A 22464-nucleotide genomic window follows, 5' to 3' on the forward strand; every position below is an offset into this window, starting at 1 on the left:
CTATAAGAAGGGGAAATAGTGGGTGGCTGAAGTAGAAGTTGCAGAAATTAAATATTCATCAAAGCGTTGAGTTGCAAAAAACAGGCGAAGTGGAAAGTTTCCCCACTAGTATTGCAGCTATTTCTGGGTCATAATCCCCTACATTATTTATAAAAAAAGCTATGGAAAGCCATTAAACTTAGCCTGAAGTGCACTGGCGTACGATGAACCTGATTTTTTAAGTTCAGGTGTGCAAAAATAAAAGCTCTCTGGTTGCATACAACCAACCCACCACAAGAGGACGCAGTGCCTCTCAAACAAGAGCTCAAACTTCATCATCCAATTTGCGGATGTGAAAACGCTTCCAATTGGTTAAACGAAGTTCAGTGAGTTATAATAAACCGTCTGTGATTGGATGCCCTTTTAGTAGGCGGGACTACGGGAGGCATTTCATTGATATTTCCTACAGCTGGTAGAGGAAGATTAGCCACACTGAGAGAACTGTGAGAGGAAAGTGATGACGGCTTGATGTGGAGGGTTTCTAAAGAGGGCAAGAGAATTGTTTTGTTGGTTTAAAGCGTGGCGCACCAAAGACTACAAAATACAAAGCCAAAATGCTCTGCCACGTTACTCGTCCGGACTCGGTGGTGATGGAAGTGAAAGTTGACGCGAAGGCGAACGGAGAAGACTGTCTTAATAAGGTTAGATTCCGAGCAAAGTACCCATAAATGTTCAGATATATGTACGGAGACTATTTGTCTTTCCGTCTCTTTCTTTGTCTATCAGACAAATCACCGAAGCTGTTATTGTACCGGCACGCTTTACGTTCTCCACTGTTTTTAAACTTTATTTTAATGATTTAATCAGCAATTTAAGAATGAAGCGTTCTTCTAAGAAGCATGGAAGAATGCTTGTTTTCTGAATTTTCTGTATTTATTACACCTACCGTCACAACAAATGTTAATTACGCTGCTGCTACAAAGACCATTCAAAACTATTTTGTATTTACTTTACGTTGTAAATATTAGTTTCCGTGGGTATCTAAACATGTTAAAGCTTTAGTAAGACTCTTCCTGTATTGCCAGAAACAGATGGCTTACGCAGAGGTTACTACAGGTCATTGTGTTTCATCGCGAGCTGCGCTCGGCACTTGAGCTTCACTCAACCTGAGTTGAGCTTTGTTGGTATACATGTGGCATGAAACAAAATGAGATCTCTACTGAAAATGGGAAAATTTAGTCGGAACATTGACATGAATGTATTGGTTTCCACCTTTGTCTCTAGTTTTAAATGTAAATATCGATATATGCTGAAGCTATTCAACACTTGGTAACTTTGATTCCTGCATTAACTAATAATCAAATAATTAATGCTATTTCCCTTTTACTGCTGCATGATTTCAGGAAAATAATCAAGTAATTTTTCCTTATTTATCTTTAGTGTGTTCATCACTCTTAAGCTATCATAGTTTGTCAAGTCTGCAAAATTCAGTGCCCTTCAGGTTCTGAACATGGCTATCAAGACCCAGATTTCTTCATATGTCTGTCAAATTTTGACATGGTTGTTTTTATTTAACATTAAACTGTTTTCAAATCAATGGCTATCTTCTAAAAGCTCTATCCTTCTTGAAAGATATATTTTTCACAGTCGAGACTTGGACTAAAACCTTTTTCTGTAAAAGGAAAAAGCTTTTGGCTAAATTTCAGGAGTACTTTAAATCTATAATTTTGGGATTAACTAAGATACAAGCAGCTTTTAAGCTCTTAATAAAAAGAAGGAACATGTATAAATCATTAGTCTGAATTAAAAAAACACACACAAAAAAACCATTTTTCTCCCTGCTTCTGTTTGTAGAGAGAGCCTTGCCAGAATTTCATATTTAACATTTAGTGGTCTTTGGCTTACTTGTTTTGGCCACAAGTATTGCAAAGTCTAGAAAAGCTGCACAGATTAAAATTCATTGCGTCTAATGTTGTAAAGCTGGTGAGGGTAAAGATATAATGAATAATAAATCTGGATCTTAATTTGATTATTTTTGAGGCCCATTGTGCTAAAGAAACTCTACTATTGGAGCAGTAGTTTCAGTCTTACCGCTACTAAAATGAAATGTCGGTCTTATTTTGTATGCAGGGCATATTCCCAATTTGCTGAGGGACAAATGGGTATTATCTCTGCCTCGAGGCTTTCTAGAGATGTTTGCCAGTAGTTATGTAATAACACGACCATCCATGCTGCAGTTAAGGGTGGGATAGATTTGATGAGCCCCCATGAAATGATTCAAGTTTGTGTTCCAGCTGTTGTAATTCCCTTCTTTTTGAGACCCAGTTTCCTTTACCTCTCTGCAGGTTTGCAGAAAGTTGGGCATAATTGAAGTGGATTACTTCGGGCTGCAGTTTACCGGCAGCAAAGGAGAGAATTTGTGGCTGAATCTGAGGAACCGCATCTGCCAGCAGATGGATAACGTGACACCCTGTCGGCTGAGGCTGCGAGTCAAGTTTTTTGTGGAACCCCATCTCATCCTACAGGAACAGACAAGGTACCGCTGATTATCTTTGTCGCGATATGAACATTCCTCACTGAAATGTCCAAATAATTTTGAATTTGTCACTTCAAAATTGAACCGGGATACAAAAAAAGTTTTTACTGGGCGCAAGTTCCAAATAGTTTTAAACACAGCTGTACCTGATGAGACTAGCAATGTTGGAAGAACTGTGTGCCTAAAAGACACAAACCAGATCTCAAGCTGATCACTTTGTTTCCAACGCATTGGAAGTGCCCTTTAGTAACCTTTCTATCAAGCCAGTTTGGGTTTACTATAGGTCATTCTGACAGAGCACCAGCCTGGAAATGTGATCCGGCAGCTCTGGGCTTGTGTGTTCCTCTCTGCCCGTTCCCCAGGGACCCCGTGGGCTCACTGGCAGCCAGGACTCCCATTGAGATTGGAAAAAATCTTTTTGTGGTGTTTTTGTGGGCGTTTTTGTTTAAAAACAAAAGCTCTCTGTTTTACCTCCTTTTTTTAGACATATGGTTTTAAAAAAAGACCAGTGTTAGTCTTTTTCTCACAAGGTTTTGTTTTTACAGGAATGTCTGTGTCGCAGCTGTGCCTCAATAATTGAGTTAATTTTTTATGTTTTTACTGTCATTCATTTTCTTACTATACTACAGGGGACTTGAGATTAAAATGTCCCCTTACTAATTTCCTTGGCAAGATTAATTTGAACATGATTGTGATCTGAAAAGTAGCTATCTATGACAAGCCCACATTTTTCCTCATATTTTCTTTTTTTTCCCAAGTTCCTAATTGTGGTCTTTGCATCACTCTGTGTAGCTGTTGACATATTCACCCCGGTAGCAGCATTGACTGTTGCTTATTGCGGAAGTGAAACTCTTATGAACCAAGGGGACACTTGAGGAAACAAACCAGCAAAATATTCCTCTTAATGGTTAAACGCAAGAGTTGTTTGTTTGGAGCGATTCCCTCCTTGCTGTTCGGCTTTCATACACGCCTTTTCCCTACTTCTCCTTAAGGATATCTAGTTTCCTCTTTGTGGTCGTATTTGTAGCTGTTTGACACCTGCTGACCACTACGTCTCATTCACCTCACATTGTCTTTGTTTGCTCTGGCCCATATTTGGCAGTGTTTGAAGAGGGAGGAAGGGAAAGTGAGGGGGAAGGAGAGGGCACTTGGCTGCCTGTGCTCTGACCTCCACTAGATTAGAAGTGGTTATCTTGACCACTGGTGTTGGCTGAGAGGATGGGGGGGATGGATAATTGGGTTTTTAAAACAAAGACATGATAGTGATGCCAGTCACCTGAAGGCAGTGCTCTTAATTGAAATGCATCAATGATTGGCAATTCTCAACTATAATGTTTTGGAAGTCTGGTTCCATTTGTGCACATTTATTAAGGTAATCATTTATAACTATAGATATTTATTTATAGATATTTAAGCACATGCAAAAATTAGACTTTTGTTTTTGGAAATGTGCTCAACTTGTGTATCCAGTGGTTTTAAAGGCGTATTGGGTGTGATTCCTGCGAGCACTACCAATGTCACCTTTCACCCAGTTCGGTTGCAGTGCTTCTCTGCATGAGCTGGTCTGACGGCAGGATGAGTAGACATGACTCATCAGGAAGTAATACATTTGGTGGCCTGCAGGGGACTTAGAGTTTTGTGATATTGTGGGAAAATATTTCCATTTCATGCTCATGACTGATCTGAGTGGCATGCTCATTTTTCTTCCATATGTGCATACACAGGAGCATAAAAAAAACAAACACACATTACTGCAGTTTATTGATGGAGCCAGTTTCATCGTGGAATGGGTGGTCATTACTGTTACACCCTTCTTATATGCCCGCTTGCGTAACCCTACCATCATATAAAGCTGCTTATATAAGCAGCTGTGTGCTTTGCTGCCACGTAAAGCTCCACAGGTCACTTTAATGTGCAGGCAGTTGGCAGTTTTATTCTCTTAATTTAGCATTTAGTTGAGTTTCTTGAGCTAGCAAACATGATGATGTAATGTTGATGGTATTGCCCTTTTTTTTTTTTTCTTTTTATTGTGGAGCTGTTCATATGTACAGATTTATTTTTTCTGTATTGACAGTATAACCTGCCAGACTTAGACTTTGCCTTTTTTTTCCTCCCTCTGTTGCCAGCATTGGGTCATATCCATCTGAGCTGGAAGCTTTCTGTGGCAGCTGTGAATCCCAAAATCCACTTTTTTTTTTTTTAAACCCTGTAGCTTTTTGCTTTAAGCTACTCTTTCTGTTCCATTATTGAAGGCATTATTTATAAATCTGTATTTTATGGTTGGCTTTGAGCACTTTTTACAAATGCAGTGCCTTTATCCTTACGGATTCCTTTTGTAAATTCATTTCAAACATGCGGCTGCTTTGTAATTACCAGCAGACATTAAAGGGGTTTTAACTGAGGAAAAAAAAACAGCGATATAAAAATCTGATCATATAACTTTATTTCCTTTTCTCTGGTTAAAGGGTACTGACCCAGAACCGTCACTGACCACCTCCATTATTTGCATCATTAAACTTTTACTATTGGCTGCTGAGCTTGATGTTAATCATTTTCCCTTCATTAGTGGTCACATTTAGCATTCGGATCATGCAATCACTAGACCCCTGAAAACCAACTGTTTTTTGCTCTAGGCTTTGCAGCAAGGGCAAAGTGGTAACACAACCATTGAGTTCACAGATTAAAAATCGTTTTCTCTTGAAATAAAGTGGAAGTATTTTACAACTGTCACAGGACAGTGTTTCCTCTATTATATAACCTCAAACAAGCTAAAACTTATTCAGATGACTTGAAAACAACTATCTGTTCTTGTGGGGAAAAAAAATAAAAATCTCCCTTGCTGGATTTTGGTCTTGTGACAGGTTATTAATCTGAGTACAAATCTTTCTTGTATGTTTTTCTTTTTTTTGTTGTTTTGTTTTTTGTCTTGTTTGTTTTTTTTGTTTTTTTTTGTGTGTGTTTTGGGAAAATACACTCTAAGGAGACAGCATAGCTCAGTTTGGATCATGCAGGCACATGCCGTTATGAGATTCTTGCATTGTAAGAAAATGTCACAAACTTACTTTCCTGCAACAAATGGAACATGACTGCATTTTATTGGAAATGGATTAGAAACTATTTTGCATTTGTAAAAATATTAACATTATCAGTACCATAAACTTCAGTTTTTAGGAATGTTGAAGTAAAAATAATTGTAGTAACGGCTAGTAAAATTGCATGCATCATTTGCAGTATTGGTGCTTTGAAAAAATAAGTTTACTAAGCTGATGGTTTCCTTAGGTAGGTAGGTAGTGTGCAACCTTCTGCTTAAGTGGCTGTCAACATCTTTTGTTAAACTGCATCACTATAAAGGTGGTTGGGAGGTACTGTTTTTCCAAAGGGGAATAATTCCAAATTAGTTAGTATAAACTACTCTGTCCTGCTTTCCGATAGCTGATCAGAGTGCAGCAGAAGGTGGTGAAGCTGGAGCTTTGCATTATTCTTTGTTCCTAAAGCCACAGAAATCTAATGTAATGTCTAAAAGTCTCTGGCATTGTTTTAAATACTTTAATGGAAGTGAAGCATTTTCTAAATTTATCCCTTCAAAGTCAATTTGTGTCACACAAGCATGGTTTTATCAACTTATTTTAAAGTCTCGAAGTAATCAAATGTTTTCATTAGGTTTGAAAATGCTTCTAAATTCATCAGCACTTTGCTAACCTACTTTTAGTTTTCATTATTCACTATTCTCCTGGATTGGGAGCTGATGGTGGTATTTATTCAACACCACAACTTATCCATGCTGGCCTGCAATTATCGTTTTACTAGACTGGGACCCAAGCAGTTTCGCTCACAAACTCTCTGTTTAATTGCTATGTGGTTTTCAGCTCAGTTTGTCGGGGCCTGGAATTAATGTGGCGCTGCTTTATGTTAAACTGTTCATTTACAAGTTTCTTCACAGTCCGCCCACAAGTTTTCCAGAAGATGTCGAGCCGCGGTAACTATAGGTCATTGACTGAGAGTAACCTCGCTGCGCGTAGCTACTGGCAGCAAGTTATTTGACTAGCTCACAAACCACATTGTTGGGAGTCCAACCAGTGAGGTCGGAAACTCGAATGCTGATTGGCTGAATGTAGAGCAGTCTCTAAAGCTGTGGTGTTGAGTTTCAGTTTGTGGGGATGTTTTGTTCCTCTGTGTTAAACTGACTTTTTCAGTTTGACACTCGGTAGGCACAGAAAACAAGATGACTCTTATAGACTGGAACAGAGATTTTAGAACACTAAAGTAAAAATTATTTTTGTAAAAGTGTTTAAACTTGCACATGTCTTTTGCAGTTTTACTGCTTTTCAAAAAGAAAGCTTATTAAGATTATAGTTTGGTAAGGAGTCTACTGCTTGAGTAACAGTACAGAGGAATATATTTTGTTGAGCGATGTCGCAGTCCAAAAGACCATGCGTTAAACTCTGTGCCTGTAATTAATATGGCGCTACTTGTACTGGTTTAGGTGTCTGCAACCCTCAAAATATTAAAGTATCTAAACTGTTGCATACCTTTTGTAGTTTTTAACAACCTCAAGTGTAATTCTGGCAAATGAATAATCCTCTTAACTTTAACTATGCATGATCTCTTTAAAGGATAGAACATAGTGCTGCAAACAGTAACAGTAATACAGTAGAAGTAAGCCAAGAGACTTTGGTCTCTACAGACTTCCTGGTATTCAGTCTGTTGTGTTGCAGGTTGCATGGAGAATAAAGGCAATGTCTGTGTTAGAAGTACACGTGTTCATGTTTTTGTCTGAACATTGCTTCTTGATCTTGTAAATAAGGACTGAGCCATTAAGAGAAGAAAGTTGGCTGCTGATAAACTCAAATTTACATACATGTTTAGTGGATGAGTCTCTCATAATTTACAGGTGTGCTTTAACTTAATTGGATTGAATGTGGTTAGAAAATAATTTTATAGACATGCATCCTCAAAACATTAAGGCTAGTGGCACAGAAATGTTTTGTCAGTCTTGTTTGGACCACATGTTGAAATTGATCATCAGCGTGTGTTGGAGTTGTAGACAGTGGACACTTCTTCAGTGCACTTGTGTGTGTGTGACTGACCCTGAGGCAGCCTGGTTCTGGCACAAGAAGCCGTGTAGTTGTCGGCTTAATGGAAGTCGATAAGATTTAACTGGAGAAATTATGTAGCTATAACTCAACAGAATGACCACTCCTGGTATCCTAGTTATTTTTAGGCCCGAGCAGCAAAGCGCTGCGAAGGCCTATTGTTTTTGTACTGTTTATTAGGCCCGAGCAGCAAAGCGCTGCGAAGGCCTATTGTATCTGTACTGTTTATTATTATTATTATTCTTCCACCCAAATGAATTGCCTTTTTGGAGGCTTTATCATATTCAAAAACTCACCAAATTTGGCGGGCGCATAGAGACTGTTTAAAATTTACGTATTTTAAAGTCGACGCAAAAATCTAAAAAAAAATGGCTCAACAGCGCCAACTAGCAATTTTCAAAGGACCCTTTGCTATTCACTTACTTCGTCGTAGAGACTTGAAATTTGGTACAGTTGTAGAGCTCCCCAAGATGCTCAGAATTGACAATTATTGTTATAGTCCAACTATCACAGGAAGTCGGCCATTTTGGATGGAAGGTCACATTTTGACCCCATTTTGGCCGTTTACAGCATTGGTATTTGATCGAACTCCTCCTAGGGATTTTGAGTGATTGGCTTCAAACTTGGTGAGTCTGATCAGAAGGCATGGGCGATTCAAAGTTATCAAAATGGTGAGTTTTTGAGCATGCTGAAGGGGGGATAGGAGGGGTCAAAGTTCACCGACTCGCCACGAAATTCAAAACAGTTATAACTCCTACACTGAAACTGTCAGAGGAACCAAACTTTCAGTGATTGAGCATCATGGGTTCACCTAAAATACCCTGTGGTCAAATGATGACATTACTTAGGCCACGCCCCCTGAGAACAGGAAGTGTCATGTTTTACTGGGAACGGTCCCTATCTTACACCTTTGACCTAATCAACTTGAAACCTTTTCCACAGACAGAAGACATGCTGGTGTATTTTGGATTCCAGCCCCAACTGGTTTAGATTGAGCAGGTGGGCGTGGCAGCTTGGCGAAGTGACCTCTAACGCCGCTGTCATAATTTTGGCTCTGAATTCCTCAGTTTTGTGCCAAACTTCTCCAAACTCACTAGGATGGATCTTTATCCACCCCAAGACAGGAATCCATAATAAAATTTGGTGGGCGTGGCCTAATGTATATATGGCGCCCCCTAGAAAATTTTAAATGATCAGCCCCCAGTCATGCTTTAACCTAGAATAACGAAACTTCTTACACATCTGTATATTGTCCTGATGTACAAAAAAGTCTCTTGGAGCCATGGTCTCAAGCCAACAGGAAGTCGGCCATTTTGGACTGAAGTTCCAAAATTGACCCCATTTTGGCCGTTTACAGCATTGGTATTTGATCGAACTCCTCCTAGGGATTTTGATTGATTGGCTTCAAACTTGGTGAGTCTGATCAGAAGACATGGGCGATTCAAAGTTATCAAAATGGTGAGTTTTTGAGCATGTTGAAGGGGGGTTAGCAGGGGTCAAAGTTCACCTACTCGCCACAAAACTCAAAACATTTATAACTCCAACACAAAAACTCTCAGAGGAACCAAACTTTCTGTGATTGAGCACCTTGGATTGACCTAAAATACCCTGCTGTCAAATGATGACATCACTAAGGCCACGCCCCCTGAAAACAGGAAGTGTCATGTTTTACTCTGAGCGGTCGCTATCTTACACCTTTGACCTAATCAACACGAAACTGTGTTAACAGACAGGAAACATGTGGTTGTATAAAGCATTCCAGCCCCGACCGGCTTCGATGGAGCAGGTGGTCGTGGCAGCATGGCAAAATGACCTCTAACGCCGCTGGCATACGTTTGGCTCTGAATTCCACAGTTTTGATGCGAGCTGCTCCAAACTCACTAGGATGGATCTTTATCCACCCCAAGACAGGAATCTATAATAAAATTTGGTGGGTGTGCCCTCTTGTATTTATGGCGCCCCCTAGAAAATTTTAAATGATCAGCCCCAAGGCATGCTTCAACATAGAATGATGAAACTTGGTACATATGTGTATCTTTTCAGGACGAACAAAAAAGTCTCTTGGATCCATATTCTAAATTCAACGGTTTGTCTGTGATTTTGGATTTAAGTTCACTGTTTAGAACAAAATACATGTAGTTCCCATATCGGCCACTTGGTGTCACTGTTACTCCACGCATGACTCGGGACAATTCCTCAGTATTAGAAAAGAGTACTGTAATGGCCATATTCGCCAGTGGGGTCACTATTACTCCACACATGATTAATCTCCTCAGACAGGAGGATTTGGTCAGTTTCGTTACTACATGTCCCATGATGCATCTGCTGAGTTTGTAGTTCTACTTTTACGTAGCAATCAAGTTGTTTTTTATGCTTCGGTAGGAAAAAATAGCATTCACGGATAAAATACAATATCATTGCTTTCTTAATCCAGTGTGTATGCAACATGTGTGCGTTTTTATATTGCAAGTATACATGTTCATGTCCGATATTTACGTTTATATCACTTATTAGCCCCGGAGATGAAATTGTCCTCATATTTCTCTAATGTCCGATCACACAACAGAAACGTTGTTGTCTGTTAACAACGAGGAGGCTAAGCTAACACAGCTAAGCTATCGGAACTAAACTGTCGGAACTAATATGCTGGATATCAACGGTGAGCCGTGATGATATTACTTCCTCCAACATCCCAAGCTATCTACAAGTTTGCTCCAGGCATGTCCATTCTGGTGAGTGTCTCAATTCACTTTGTTAGGCTTTGTGTCATGTTTTTCTTTGATTTTCTCCGGTTGTAATCATGTTACGTTACGAAGTGGGTCAACGTTGTTTCATACGTCGGCTTGCATATTAGAAAACATATCGGTATTAATGCTTATAGCATACGAAGTGCTGATATGGAGAACTGCTCACAAGCCTGCAGGATTTTACCGAAGGCAGCAGCGCTAACGGAGCGCTGCTGCGTTCACCATAGCATCATAGGCAGTGAGATCGTAAAATTGATGCAAACATATCGGGGCGATCGGTGGCATCCCTAACTAATTTCTCTCTAGCTTAGTGGTTTCTGTTCTGTATATAAAGGATTATGTGAAGAATGAACGCGCAGCCGCAATCTGAGCGCAGTGAGGATCGACATGATGACGATGGCAGATCGATCGTTCTTATTAGCAACAGACAGATTATCAGAGACTGAGAGTATGATAAGATCTTGGCAGACTCTCATTCTTAGAGTTTAAATTAGAGTTTTAATTAATTTCAATTTTAATCCCACGGCTCTTCAACATTTATGTGGGCTTTCAGGGATTAATCTTTGCTTTGAGATCTGTTTACATTCTTCCTTAAAGGAAGAACCCCCACTAAACTATATCGGTCACACTTTAAATCAAATTTTAAAAAAATCAAACTTTATTTGTATAGCAATTTATAGCAAGAAATTTACAGTATATATTGTAATTCTAAATTATAAAAAACATTTTTTGAAAATATTTGACATTTTCACATTAAAATTCTTTTTATTTTTTCAAATTGGATTTTGTTTGAAATCAAAACAAAATTTGTTTTGATTTTGATCAAATCAAATCAAAATCAATGATTTGAATGAGCTTTAAACTCATTCTTAGAGTTTAAATTAGAGTTTTAATTAATTTTAATGCCATGGCTCTTCAACATTTATGTGGAATTTCAGGGATTAATCTTTGCTTTGAGATCTGTTTACGTTCTTCCTAGTTAGAGGAAGCACATTTCAGCAGCAAGGCATTTCAAAGTGCTTTACACCAAATCAAAGACAAAAACACAATGCAACATAGAATCAACAATCAAAATAAAACATCAAGTCAGGTTTTGTCAATACATTTGCAATTTATTACGTTTCAAATACAACTATAAACAAGTGGGTTTTTAATTTAGATTTAAAGGAAGTCAGTGTTTCAGCTCTTTTACAATTTTCTTGAAGTTTGTTCCAGATTTGTGGTGCATAGATGCTAAATGCTGCTTCTCCTCATTTGGTTCTGGGGATGCAGAGCAGACCAGAACCAGAAGACCTGAGAGGTCTGGAAGGTTGATACAACAGCAGCAAATCTTTAATGTATTGTGGTGCTAAACCATTCAGTGATTTATAAACTAACAACAGTATTTTAAGGTCTATTGTTTGAGCTACAGGGAGCCAATGGAGGGACTTTAAAACTGGTGTTATGTGCTCTATCTTCCTGGTTTTAGTGAGAACACGAGCAGCAGCATTATGGATCAGCTGCAGCTGTTTGATTGGTTGGACAGACCTGTGAAGACGCTGTTACAATAATCAATACAACTGAAGATAAAGGCATGGATGAGTTTCTCTAGATCTGGCTGAGACATTAGTCCTTTAATCCTGGAAATGTTCTTCAGGTTATAGTAGGCCATCTTTGTTACTGTCTTTATGTGGCTATGAAGGTTCAGGTCAGTGTCCATCACTACTCCCAGGATTCGGGCCTGATTGCTGATTTTTAGTTGGAATAACTGAAGCTTTGCACTGACTCTATATCGTTCCTCTTTAGGTCCAAAGATAATAACTTCAGTTTTGTTTCTGTTAAGCTGGAGAAAGTTTTGGCACATTATCTGTTCTAAGCATCTGTTCTGTGTTTGGATGGGTTCTGAGTCACCTGGTGACTTTAGATGTGCCGCTGCTGCACCACCTGGATAGAATGATTAGTTCATTAGCCCCATCCACTTCCCACAGGAAGTCACCTTTTTTTCCTGCTGTGTCTTACTTTTCTCTGTTTTTTATATGGATTTAATCCAGTGCAAACCCACTTAAAATGATAAGGTGATGACATCTGTCAATGCTGGCTGAACAGTGTGGGCGTGGCCAGATGGCGAATGTCAGACCCTCGCCATATTTATACGATTGTCTTTAAATCACACATGGATGATCCGATTGGAACCAAACTTGAAATGTAAGACCTGTGGTAACCTTTAAAGAGCTCAAATGTTTTGAAATGTAATTTGACTCCACTGCGCCCCCAAGGTCAATCCATCCGCTATATCTCCGCTGTAAATGGACCGATCTGCATGAGATTTTTGTGAGTCGTCGGGAAGCGCTGCGAACGCATTCGTGTGTCGTGGCGAGCGATCAGGCGGGAAGGTTCGCGGCTCTCGCTACTGGCGGGCGCCGGCTCTGGAAACGGTGCGAGAGCTTCCGCGGCTGCTGTAACTCCGCGGTGGCCGGCGAGCCGGAGCAGCGCTTGCTGCGAGGGCCGCACGAGGCTGCTTGCAGCTTTAATTATTATTATTTTCCCTCCAAATGAATTGCCTTTTTGGAGGCTTTATCATATTCAAAAACTCACCAAATTTGGCAGACACATAGAGACTGTTTAAAATTTACGTATTTTAAGGTCGACGCAAAAATCTAAAAAAAAATGGCTCAACAGCGCCAACTAGCAATTTTCAAAGGACCCTTTGCTATTCACTTACTTTGTCGTAGAGACTTGAAATTTGGTACAGTTGTAGAGCTCCCCAAGATGCTCAGAATTTACAATTAATGTCATACTGCAAGTATCACAGGAAGTCGGCCATTTTTGATTGAAGGTCACGTTTTGACCCCATTTTGGCCATTTACAGCATTGGTATTTGATCGAACTCCTCCTAGGGATTTTGATTGATCGGCTTCAAACTTGGTGAGTCTGATCAGAAGGCATGGGCGATTCAAAGTTATCAAAATGGTGAGTTTTTGAGCATGCTGAAGGGGGGATAGCAGGGGTCAAAGTTCACCGACTCGCCACGAAACTCAAAACAGTTATAACTCCTACACTAAAACTCTCAGAGGAACCAAACTTTCAGTGATTGATCATCGTGGGTTGACCTAAAAGACCCTGTGGTGAAATGATGACATTACTAAGGCCACGCCCCCTGAGAACAGGAAGTGTCATGTTTTACTCTGATCGGTCGCTATCTTACACCTTTGAACTAATCAACTGGAAACTTTTTCCAGAGAAAGAAGACATGTGGGTGTATTTTGGATTCCAGCCCCGACCGGCTTCGATGGCGCAGGTGGGCGTGGCGGCGTGGCGAAGTGACCTCTAATTCGTTTGGCTCTGAATTCCACAGTTTTGGGCAAAGCTTCTCCAAACTCACTAGGATGGATCTTTATCCACCCCCCGACAGGAATCCATAATAAAATTTGGTGGGCGTGGCTTAATTTCTTTATGGCGCCCCCTAGAAAATTTAAAATGATCAGCCCCAAGCCATGCTATAACCTATAATTACGAAACTTCTTACACATCTGTATATTGTCCTGATGTACAAAAAAGTCTCTTGGAGCCATGGTCTCAACCCAACAGGAAGTCGGCCATTTTGGAATGAAGTTCCAAAATTGACCCCATTTTTGATGTTTACAGCCTTCGTATTTGATCGAACTCCTCCTACAGTTTTTCAGATACAGACTTCAAAATCGCTCAGCACACACTTGAGGCATCAAAGGTGAAAAGTTATCAAAGGAATTCTCGTACGTCAAAGTATGTGGGCGTGGCTATGTGTCAAACTTTGACTATTTGCCGTGAAACATAAAACTCTTATAACTCCTACAATAAAACTGTCAGAGGAAGCAAACTTTCAGTGATTGATCATCATGGGTTGACCTAAAATACCCTGTGGTCAAATGATGACATCACTAAGGCCACGCCCCCTCAGAACAGGAAGTGTCATGTTTTACTGGGAACGGTCACTATCTTACACCTTTGAACTAATCAACTTGAAACTTTTTCCATAGACAGAAAACATGTTGCTGTATTGAAGATTCCAGCCCCGACCGGCTTGGATGGAGCAGGTGGGCGTGGCGGCATCCCAAAGTGACCTCTAACGCCGCTGTCATTCGTTTGGCTCTGATTTCCACAGTTTTGGGCCGAGCTGTTCCAAACTCACTAGGATGGATCCTTATCCACCCCCTGAAAGAAATCCATAATAAAATTTGGTGGGTGTGGCCTGATGTATTTATGGCGCCCCCTAGAAAATTTTAAATGATCAGCCCCAAGCCATGCTTTAACCTAGAATTATGAAACTTGGTACATATGTGTATTCTTTCAGGACGAACAAAAAAGTCTCTTGGATCCATGTTCTAAATTCAACAGGTTTTCTGTTAATTTTGATTTAAGTTCACTGTTTAGAAAAAAATATGAGTAATTCCCTTTAAGGCCTCTTGGTGTCACTGTTACTCCACACATGAATGTGGTAGCCTTTAAAGAGCTCAAATGTTTTAAAATGTAATTTGACTCCTCGCCCCTAAGTGAATCCATCAGCTATATCTCCGCCAGAATGGACCGATCTGCACCAGATTTTTTGTGAGTCGTCGGGGAGCGCTGCCGAACGCATTCACGTGTCTTCTGGTGGGCGATAGGGCGGGGAAGGTTCGCGACGGCTCCCGCTGCGGCGAGCTGGCGCCGGCTCTAGAAACGGTGCGAGAGCTTCCGCGGCGGCTGGAACTCCGCGGTGGCCAGTGAGCCGGAGCAGCGCTTGCTGCGAGGGCCGCACGAGGCTGCTTGCAGCTTTAATTTATTATTTTATCCTTTCCTTTGCAATCATGTTCATGCTTGTAAATCATAAAATATTTGCTTTACGGTCTGATATGGATTTACACCATCTATTCCAAGTGTATTTGGGATCAACACAATATTTTCATAACACTCATGGGGAGTTTTGATGACATGAAAAGCCAGTGATTTCTTAAAGATGGCTCACTGTCTGGGTTAAGTTTCCTTGTATGTGTCCTGTCGCTTGTTCATGGTGCTCTGCTTCCTTCATGTGGTATCTTGTTTTTTCAGAGACGCTAAACAGGAACAGCTATCAGTAGTAATCTCTGCAGTAGGGCATGTTGACTTGCTGTGCCACCTAAAGTTGATGTCCTCTTCCAAACAGTTATTGGCAATAAAAATCAGACTTGCACAATATTGTGAGCCATGGACCCAACTGCCCATTTAAATGGGGACCTTACTGATGCAGAAGTTAAACAGTAAGCATAGTTAATTGACTGCTTGTTTATCAGATAACAAACCTGTTCTTGCATAGATCCCTGAAACGAAACCCTATTGTTCCACGACCGGTAGTAACCTTGCCAATCCCTGTGTGAACTAGAGTAACCTCAGCGGCTTGCCCTGTAGTTACCTTTTTTTATCATCAACCTGTTGTAAACTCCCAGTCAGGTTGGCCCTATTGTTTGCATCAAGCAGGTATCTCATGAGCGGCGCTCCATCACATGATGCCTGCTGGGCTTGATACAATGGAGTCCAGTGTTTGTGTGTTGGAGGGAATGGGATGTTTAACACCATATCAAAGCCCTGTTTGTTATGCCTGAGGCTAGTCAGCCGTGGGGGCTCGGTTGTTACAGTCTGGCTCTAGCACGGTTTGGTGTGTGCTGACATTGTTTGTGTGACTCTCTGTTGCTGTTGATGCTGCTTGGAAGCTCTGACTGTTGGTTGAGGCGTGTCTTTGTTGCAATGTCAAACTGTACACGTTGCATGTGTTTTTTTGTCACAAGGTGTGGGCTTGCTAATCTTGTAAGATGGTAGAGGAAATTATAAAAGATTCCTTCCTGTGAGATTCCCATGTTCTGAATCAAAAATTCAATGTGGGAAATGTTAGTTTTCTACTTCCTTTAAAAATCTTCAGGCACACTAAGACCCCATTTGTACAAATGAAAATGTTACCAAGCATATCATGCTTCAAAGAGACGTGCAGCCTGAGGGAGGGGAGCATCTCTTTTAGCTGAAAAATAAAGCAGTTATTTATTTTTCTGTTTCAGTAGACTGTTTGTCTACTGCAACAAGATGTAACAAGAAAATATTTAGCAATATGACACACGGGTTAAGATTTTAAAGTAGAAGTCTGGTTGAGACAGTTTATGATCCTCTTTAGGTCACTGTGACAGTTTATCTGATTGATGGATGTGAGGCTACTTGAGGTCAGTTTTTCTTATGTTGTAAGGAGTGAGTCAGTCGGGGTGTTGCTCTTGTTCACGTATTGCCTCCTGCAGGTGGAAGAAGGAGTACATCATGTCTTGTGGTTGAAAACAATGGAATGGCCCACTGTTTTCTCAAAAAGGGGCTGTTTTTCCATCACCACTCCAGAACATGCTGTTCTCATGAGTACTCAACCCAAACTGTACCAGCTGTTCTGACTGCCAGTGATCTCAAATTGTGAATAAAAAAACTTAGTTTTAACATGTTGTTGATGGCAGAATGAGACTTGTTCAATGCACAGGTACATAATCAAAAAGTAAAGTAAAATTCCTTTAGTTTAATTTCTATAAATTTTGATTTGTGGCTTGTAGCTAAAGATTCACTTTATCATTGAGGTTCGCCGCTTACACAATCATATTGAAGATTCCTCTGTGCCAAACTGAATTAACGCTGTAATTCATAAAAGTGGAACCTGCCCAAATATTGACAGCATGCACTGTAGACTTCTGTATTTCATTAGATGTAAGTTGCAATTATTAACATTAACAAAAATACATGAAAGACTTATGAATCAGTCTTCATTAGAGGGGGCAGGTGTTCTTGCAGTATTTTATTCCTCCCGGCAAATGTACAACTTGCATTCCAGAGCAAAAAATGCCATTTTAAAGAAGTGAAACTAGGGAAAGTCTTTTGCTCCCTGGCATGCCATCCTAATCATGCTGTGGAATATTTGTGGAAGTAGGTTGTGAAGTGAAACTGAACCATTAATTGTGTAGAGCTATAAAGGTCAAGTTATGATGCAAGACTAGCATATGGATAGCATGCAAGTTCATATTCTCCATGATTTTTGTCTTCCACAGACATCTATTCTTCATGCATGTGAAAGAAGACCTCCACAATGGACACCTTCGCATGTGCTCCGAGCAGGCGGAGGAGCTAAGCGCTCTGCTAGCGCAAGCAGAGTTTGGGGACTACAACCAAAACACGGCCCAGTACTGGTATTCAGAGCTGTGTGGAGAGGAGCCCGACACTGCCACCATCAACAGGTACGACGCACTCAACGTTGTCTGACAAACTTAATGCTATCCAACTCTAAATTTATGAAGACCTGCTGAAATCTAGGTAGTAGAAGCAATAGGCTATTATGACCATATAACCAATAGTATGGCCTGAGTTAAGGATCTTCAGTCCTTTTTTGTAAAATGCAAATGATCATAACCATGAAAATATATTTGGGAGAAATGCATCTGCCTCTTATGGCATCAATGCTTAGTCTGTAAAAGGTTTGATTCAAATGGTGAATGAAATGTGTAATTTTGCAATAGAAAAAGGAGATATGTCGAGATGATAATAATAAACACTCGGACACATGGTCTCTAGAAAAAAAGCATTCAGAGTTTTGAACAAACATAGCAGCTGATAAGAGATCAGATGACATTTATTTGCAGACCACCCCTGGCAAATTTTTCTACTGCACATTTTCTCCATTAAACTGGCGTGACTGTATTGTGATAGTTTTTTTTTTTTTACTTGGTGAAAAGGGAATTTTTCTATCAGAAACAAGTTGTTGTACAAGAGTCAAATGTACTTCCCTCAGCAACTATATCCATTGTGTTTTTGCAGACTACAGTATCTCTTTTGTATTTGCAGCTTTTAAAGGGCCTGAATCAACTGACACTGAACATTGCTCTGCTTTACTGCTCAATTTACACCAACATTTATCTGCACAATTCATAGCATTCATCTTACAGTACAAGTTCAATTCAAGTTACTGAATTTACGTAATAGTTGTTTTAAATACTGATATTCCACCGATTAGTCAAAGCTGCCTCATTAATGTCTAACTGCAACGGACTCACAGAATGAAAAACACTTAACCACAGTCCTGCAGAAAATTCATCCATTAGATGTTCTGATTTTTATCAAAGCACCAATAAGTTGTAATTCCAGTAAAATCGAACTTATTGTGCCGCTATAATAATGTGACAGAGTTGAGCAAGCACAAAATTTAGTAGAAATGCAGACTATGAAGAACATTAAACCTTAGTAAGTTAATATTACCTCAATAAGTTTAAATATTGACTACAGTCAGTTGCTTAATGAAATCATTTGTGTGCTTTGAACACTCATCAGACTCGTATGTTCATCAGGTTAGTCTTGTTTTACTTGTTTGTGTAATTAAAGTACAGCCAAATTTTTTTTTTTTCTCACCACTCTGCACCCTGTTTCTGCTGCAGCATCATCTCCAGACACAAAGCTTTGGAGGGTTTAAGCCAGGCCTCAGTGGAGTACCAGGCCTTGCAGCTCATTTCTGCTCTGGAACATTACGGCGTGGAGTGGCACTGGGCGCGTGACGCAAATGGTCAGCGACTGGCTATCGGAGTGGGGCCAGAAGGGATCGCCATCTGTAAGGAGGATTTCAGCTTAGTTAACAGGTATGTTCTGCCATAATAGTTTTAATATTATTGGATTTACCTTCTTAATATCCAACATTTTTAAATATGTGTCACTTCTAACATTGCTTACTTTAATAACTTCTTACATTCTTGTCTTAGAGTAAGCTACCCCATCATCCAGATCGCCACCCAGTCGGGGAAAAGCGTCTACTTGACTGTAACAAAGGACACAAATGACAGCGTGGTTCTTTTATTCAAACTGATCAGTAACCGGGCAGCGAGCGGTCTGTACCGAGCCATCACAGAGACGCATGCCTTCTACAGGTGAGAGGAGCTCAACCGTTAACTGTCTAACCCCAGTCTGTGCTGTACAGTCATGGTGATGAATTTACATTTGATAAATGTACTGTCCCAAAAGTGGTTTTGCTCATGAAAGATGAGCCCTGACTTAACTGTGTCTGTGATAAATAAGCCAAGAAAACATCCAGAGTTTCTGTAAAATAAATGTTGAACCCTGCTGATCTGATTGATGCTTATGTAGCTGTTTGTGAGCAGAATCTGCAGAATTGAAGATTATTTACTTGAGGCCAGTCGATCTAAGCAATGGTGGTAAACATCTGAAACATTCTCTGAGCACCCAGTGACCATGTATACACATTTACTAAATGTGTGAAGACATATTGGAGCATCAGAAATGCACCAAGTGACAAATATAAGCATTCCTTCTGAAAGGTTTTAATATTGATAGAATTTTTGGAATCCAAACTAGTTTTGAGTTATGATGGTCAAAAACTCTTTCCAGAAAATATTCATCGTGTTTTGTGTTATTTTTCAGGTGTGATACGGTTACCAATGCCGTGATGATGCAGTACAGCAGAGATTTTAAGGGTCACTTGGCTTCCCTATTCCTCAACGAAAACATCAACGTGGGCAAGAAGTACGTCTTCGACATCAGACGAACCTCCAAGGAAGTGTACGACCACGCTCGCCGTGCTCTGTACAACGCTGGCGTTGCGGACTTGGTGTCTCACTCTGAGAGCGGAGAGCGCTCCTCTCCCTCTCACTCCCCAAGCAGGGCCAGCCAGCAGGACAAGGGACTGGACTGCAGCAGTTGCGAGCAGAGCCGGGCCCTGCAGGAGCGGCTGCAGAAACTCAAAGAAGCTCTGCTGTGCATGTTGTGCTGCGAGGAGGAGATTGACGCAGCATTCTGTCCCTGTGGTCACATGGTGTGCTGCCAGAACTGCGCAAATCAGCTGCAGGTGAGACTGCTCTCCACGCTTGGAGAAAATGTTTATAAACTTTACGTAGTCATTTGTATGTGTACCCTTGCATGCTTTTAATTTGAAAGCTATGCTCAGCTTGCTTTGGCTTAATTCAAGTCATATTCCTTGTGTGATTTTTGCAATTTCCCTAAAAGAATCTAATTATGCTTCTGCTCCCTGGTCTTATCCTTTTATGGTGCTTTTAACAACATCAAGAGGCTTGCTTAAACTCTGACAACCTGATTGTCCCCTCTTTTAATCAGCTAAAAGTGCCCGTCTTTGTGAAGGCAGATTTTGCGTGAGCGTGTGTGAGAGAGTTTGTCTTTTAAAGGGATTACAGCAGCAAGGCAAATCTCTTCACCATTAGCTAAGCTGGAAAACGTCACCCAGCTACTAAAGGGGTGAATTAGTTGGTCAGAGGAAGAAGTTTCAACTTAAACTAACTCTTATATATATTTTTACCTATTCTAATATTTGGACCTGAGCAGTTTTAGCCTTGCTGTAATACTTTAACCACTTATCCTGCCATTACAGCCAAACATCCTTTGAGGTGTTCATCAGCTCTGCATATCTAGATTCTGAAAATTTTGTCTGTTCTCTGCAGAGAGGCACAAGCTCAGCCACATTGAATGGAAAGCATCGCTGCGCTGCAATTTAAGTCTTGCTGTAGATTGTCAAAGAAATTCCAACTGAAATTTGACTGAGCCGTTTAGATGCATGACTATTCTTTGATCTTAACCTGGTGTCTGCTGTAATCCTCAACACGATGTCCTGCATATTTTAATGTTCCCTCTGTTCTTTCTTACTTTATGCCAAATACGAGTCCTTCCCAGAACAGCTACATTAAACAAGATTAAATTACATCCAGATTGAATTGTCTGACTGCATTAAAGTTTGTGATTGAAACGTGAAGGATATAAAAACTTCTGTAAGCCACTGTAACTGGCTGGCTGGGGCTTTTACTCAAAAGCTGCTCTGTCTTCTCCCTCAGCTGTGTCCTGTGTGCCGGTCAGACGTAGAGCACGTGCAGCACGTCTACCTGCCCACCTGCACCAGCCTCCTCAGCCTGACGCTGAATGACAACCACCAGCACCGCAGCAGCATTCCCACTCCCATCCACAGAGACACGGACTCCCCTCACAGCTGCTCCACCACGGAGTACGAACACAAGCTCTACCATACGTAAAGACTTTAGAAACCCACCAAAACTTCATTATGAACACTTTAAAACCCCACCAGCAGAGTTTCACAAAGGAGAAACAATTCTGATGATGTAATACTCCAGACCCTTGGATCACTCCTACCTTTTTTTTTTTTCCCTGAGTATTGTTTGCTGTGTGTTACTCTGTGAAATGCCATTTACATACCTTAGATTTTTTATTTTATTTATTTTTTTGTCATTTTGGTTTTAGTAAATTATGGGATCAGTTGACCTGATGCTGAAATATAATCTTTGAATACTTGGTTGCTTTCTACTGCATTTCTTTGCTCATGGCTCCATAAGGCAATGATTGTTTAGAGGAGCTAACCATGGTGAAATTTTATTTGTACGTTATATTTTTACGTTTGCCATTTTAAAACTCTTGTTTTACTTTATGAATTGAATAGTAGGGTTTAGGAGAGCATATTTCGGTTCGTCTTTATTTCTCATGTCCTGTTTTATTTTCCATGCCAATGAGAGGCGTATTTAGAGACTAAGCAGTCCTGCTGCCAAATTTAGCTCTGGATACTAATTGGATACAAGAGGCAGCAAGACTTGTCCTCGTACTCTTGTCCTTGCTCGCCAACACTCCCTAAACACTCCCATTTCACTACAAAACTGGTCTTAATTATGGAGTAAAACATTAACGCTGGTTCTTACAGAATCTAAAGTTGGCACAAAGCAGGAACTGCTTCCTTTAACTGGCCTCTGCTATAAATATCTTCTCTGGGTTTTTATTTGTTCTCTTGGACATTTTTAAAGGGTACTAGGAGATGTATGTGCAATACTTGCTTGCTTTTTGCCAAGCTTTTCATCCTCAGTTTTTGTTTTATTTTTTATTTAAATTCAAAGAATATTTAAAACAAATAGGCTTTGCCACTTTACTAAAGGGAGGTTTGTCCCTAATGTAGCAGCAACCTTTTAATACAAATGTTCCTCAGACATGTATTTCTTATAAAGGAAAACTCGGTTCCTTTTAATGCTGACAAGGTTGAGCTCAGTTATTGCAGGGGAAGGCCTTTTATTATTATTATTATTTTTTTTTCCCCCTCGCATTATGTAAAGATTTGTTT

At 40.2% G+C, this 22464-nt stretch overlaps 1 protein-coding gene across 1 annotated transcript; it reads left to right on the forward strand.

The window, feature by feature from the left end:
* Nucleotides 1–409: 409 nt before the first annotated feature.
* mylipa (myosin regulatory light chain interacting protein a) lies at nt 410–21866 on the forward strand. The gene is made up of 7 exons (XM_044139463.1): nt 410–680; nt 2325–2515; nt 17393–17578; nt 18770–18967; nt 19088–19252; nt 19764–20187; nt 21182–21866. The coding sequence occupies exons 1-7, from the start codon at nt 594–596 to the stop codon at nt 21374–21376; spliced, it is 1446 nt and encodes a 481-aa protein (XP_043995398.1). The 5' UTR covers nt 410–593; the 3' UTR covers nt 21377–21866.
* Nucleotides 21867–22464: the final 598 nt, after the last annotated feature.

This window comes from Gambusia affinis, linkage group LG14, assembly GCF_019740435.1.
Source record: "Gambusia affinis linkage group LG14, SWU_Gaff_1.0, whole genome shotgun sequence".
Classification (NCBI taxonomy): Eukaryota; Metazoa; Chordata; class Actinopteri; order Cyprinodontiformes; family Poeciliidae; genus Gambusia; species Gambusia affinis.

Excerpts from the sequence above, each read along its gene's own strand:
- mylipa (XM_044139463.1), top strand. The coding sequence starts at position 594 with ATGCTCTGCCACGTTACTCGTCCGGACTCGGTGGTGATGGAAGTGAAA. Across the intron at positions 2,516-17,392 it reads ATCCTACAGGAACAGACAAG|ACATCTATTCTTCATGCATG; the intron begins GTACCGCTGATT and ends TGTCTTCCACAG. Across the intron at positions 18,968-19,087 it reads GATTTCAGCTTAGTTAACAG|AGTAAGCTACCCCATCATCC; the intron begins GTATGTTCTGCC and ends TTCTTGTCTTAG.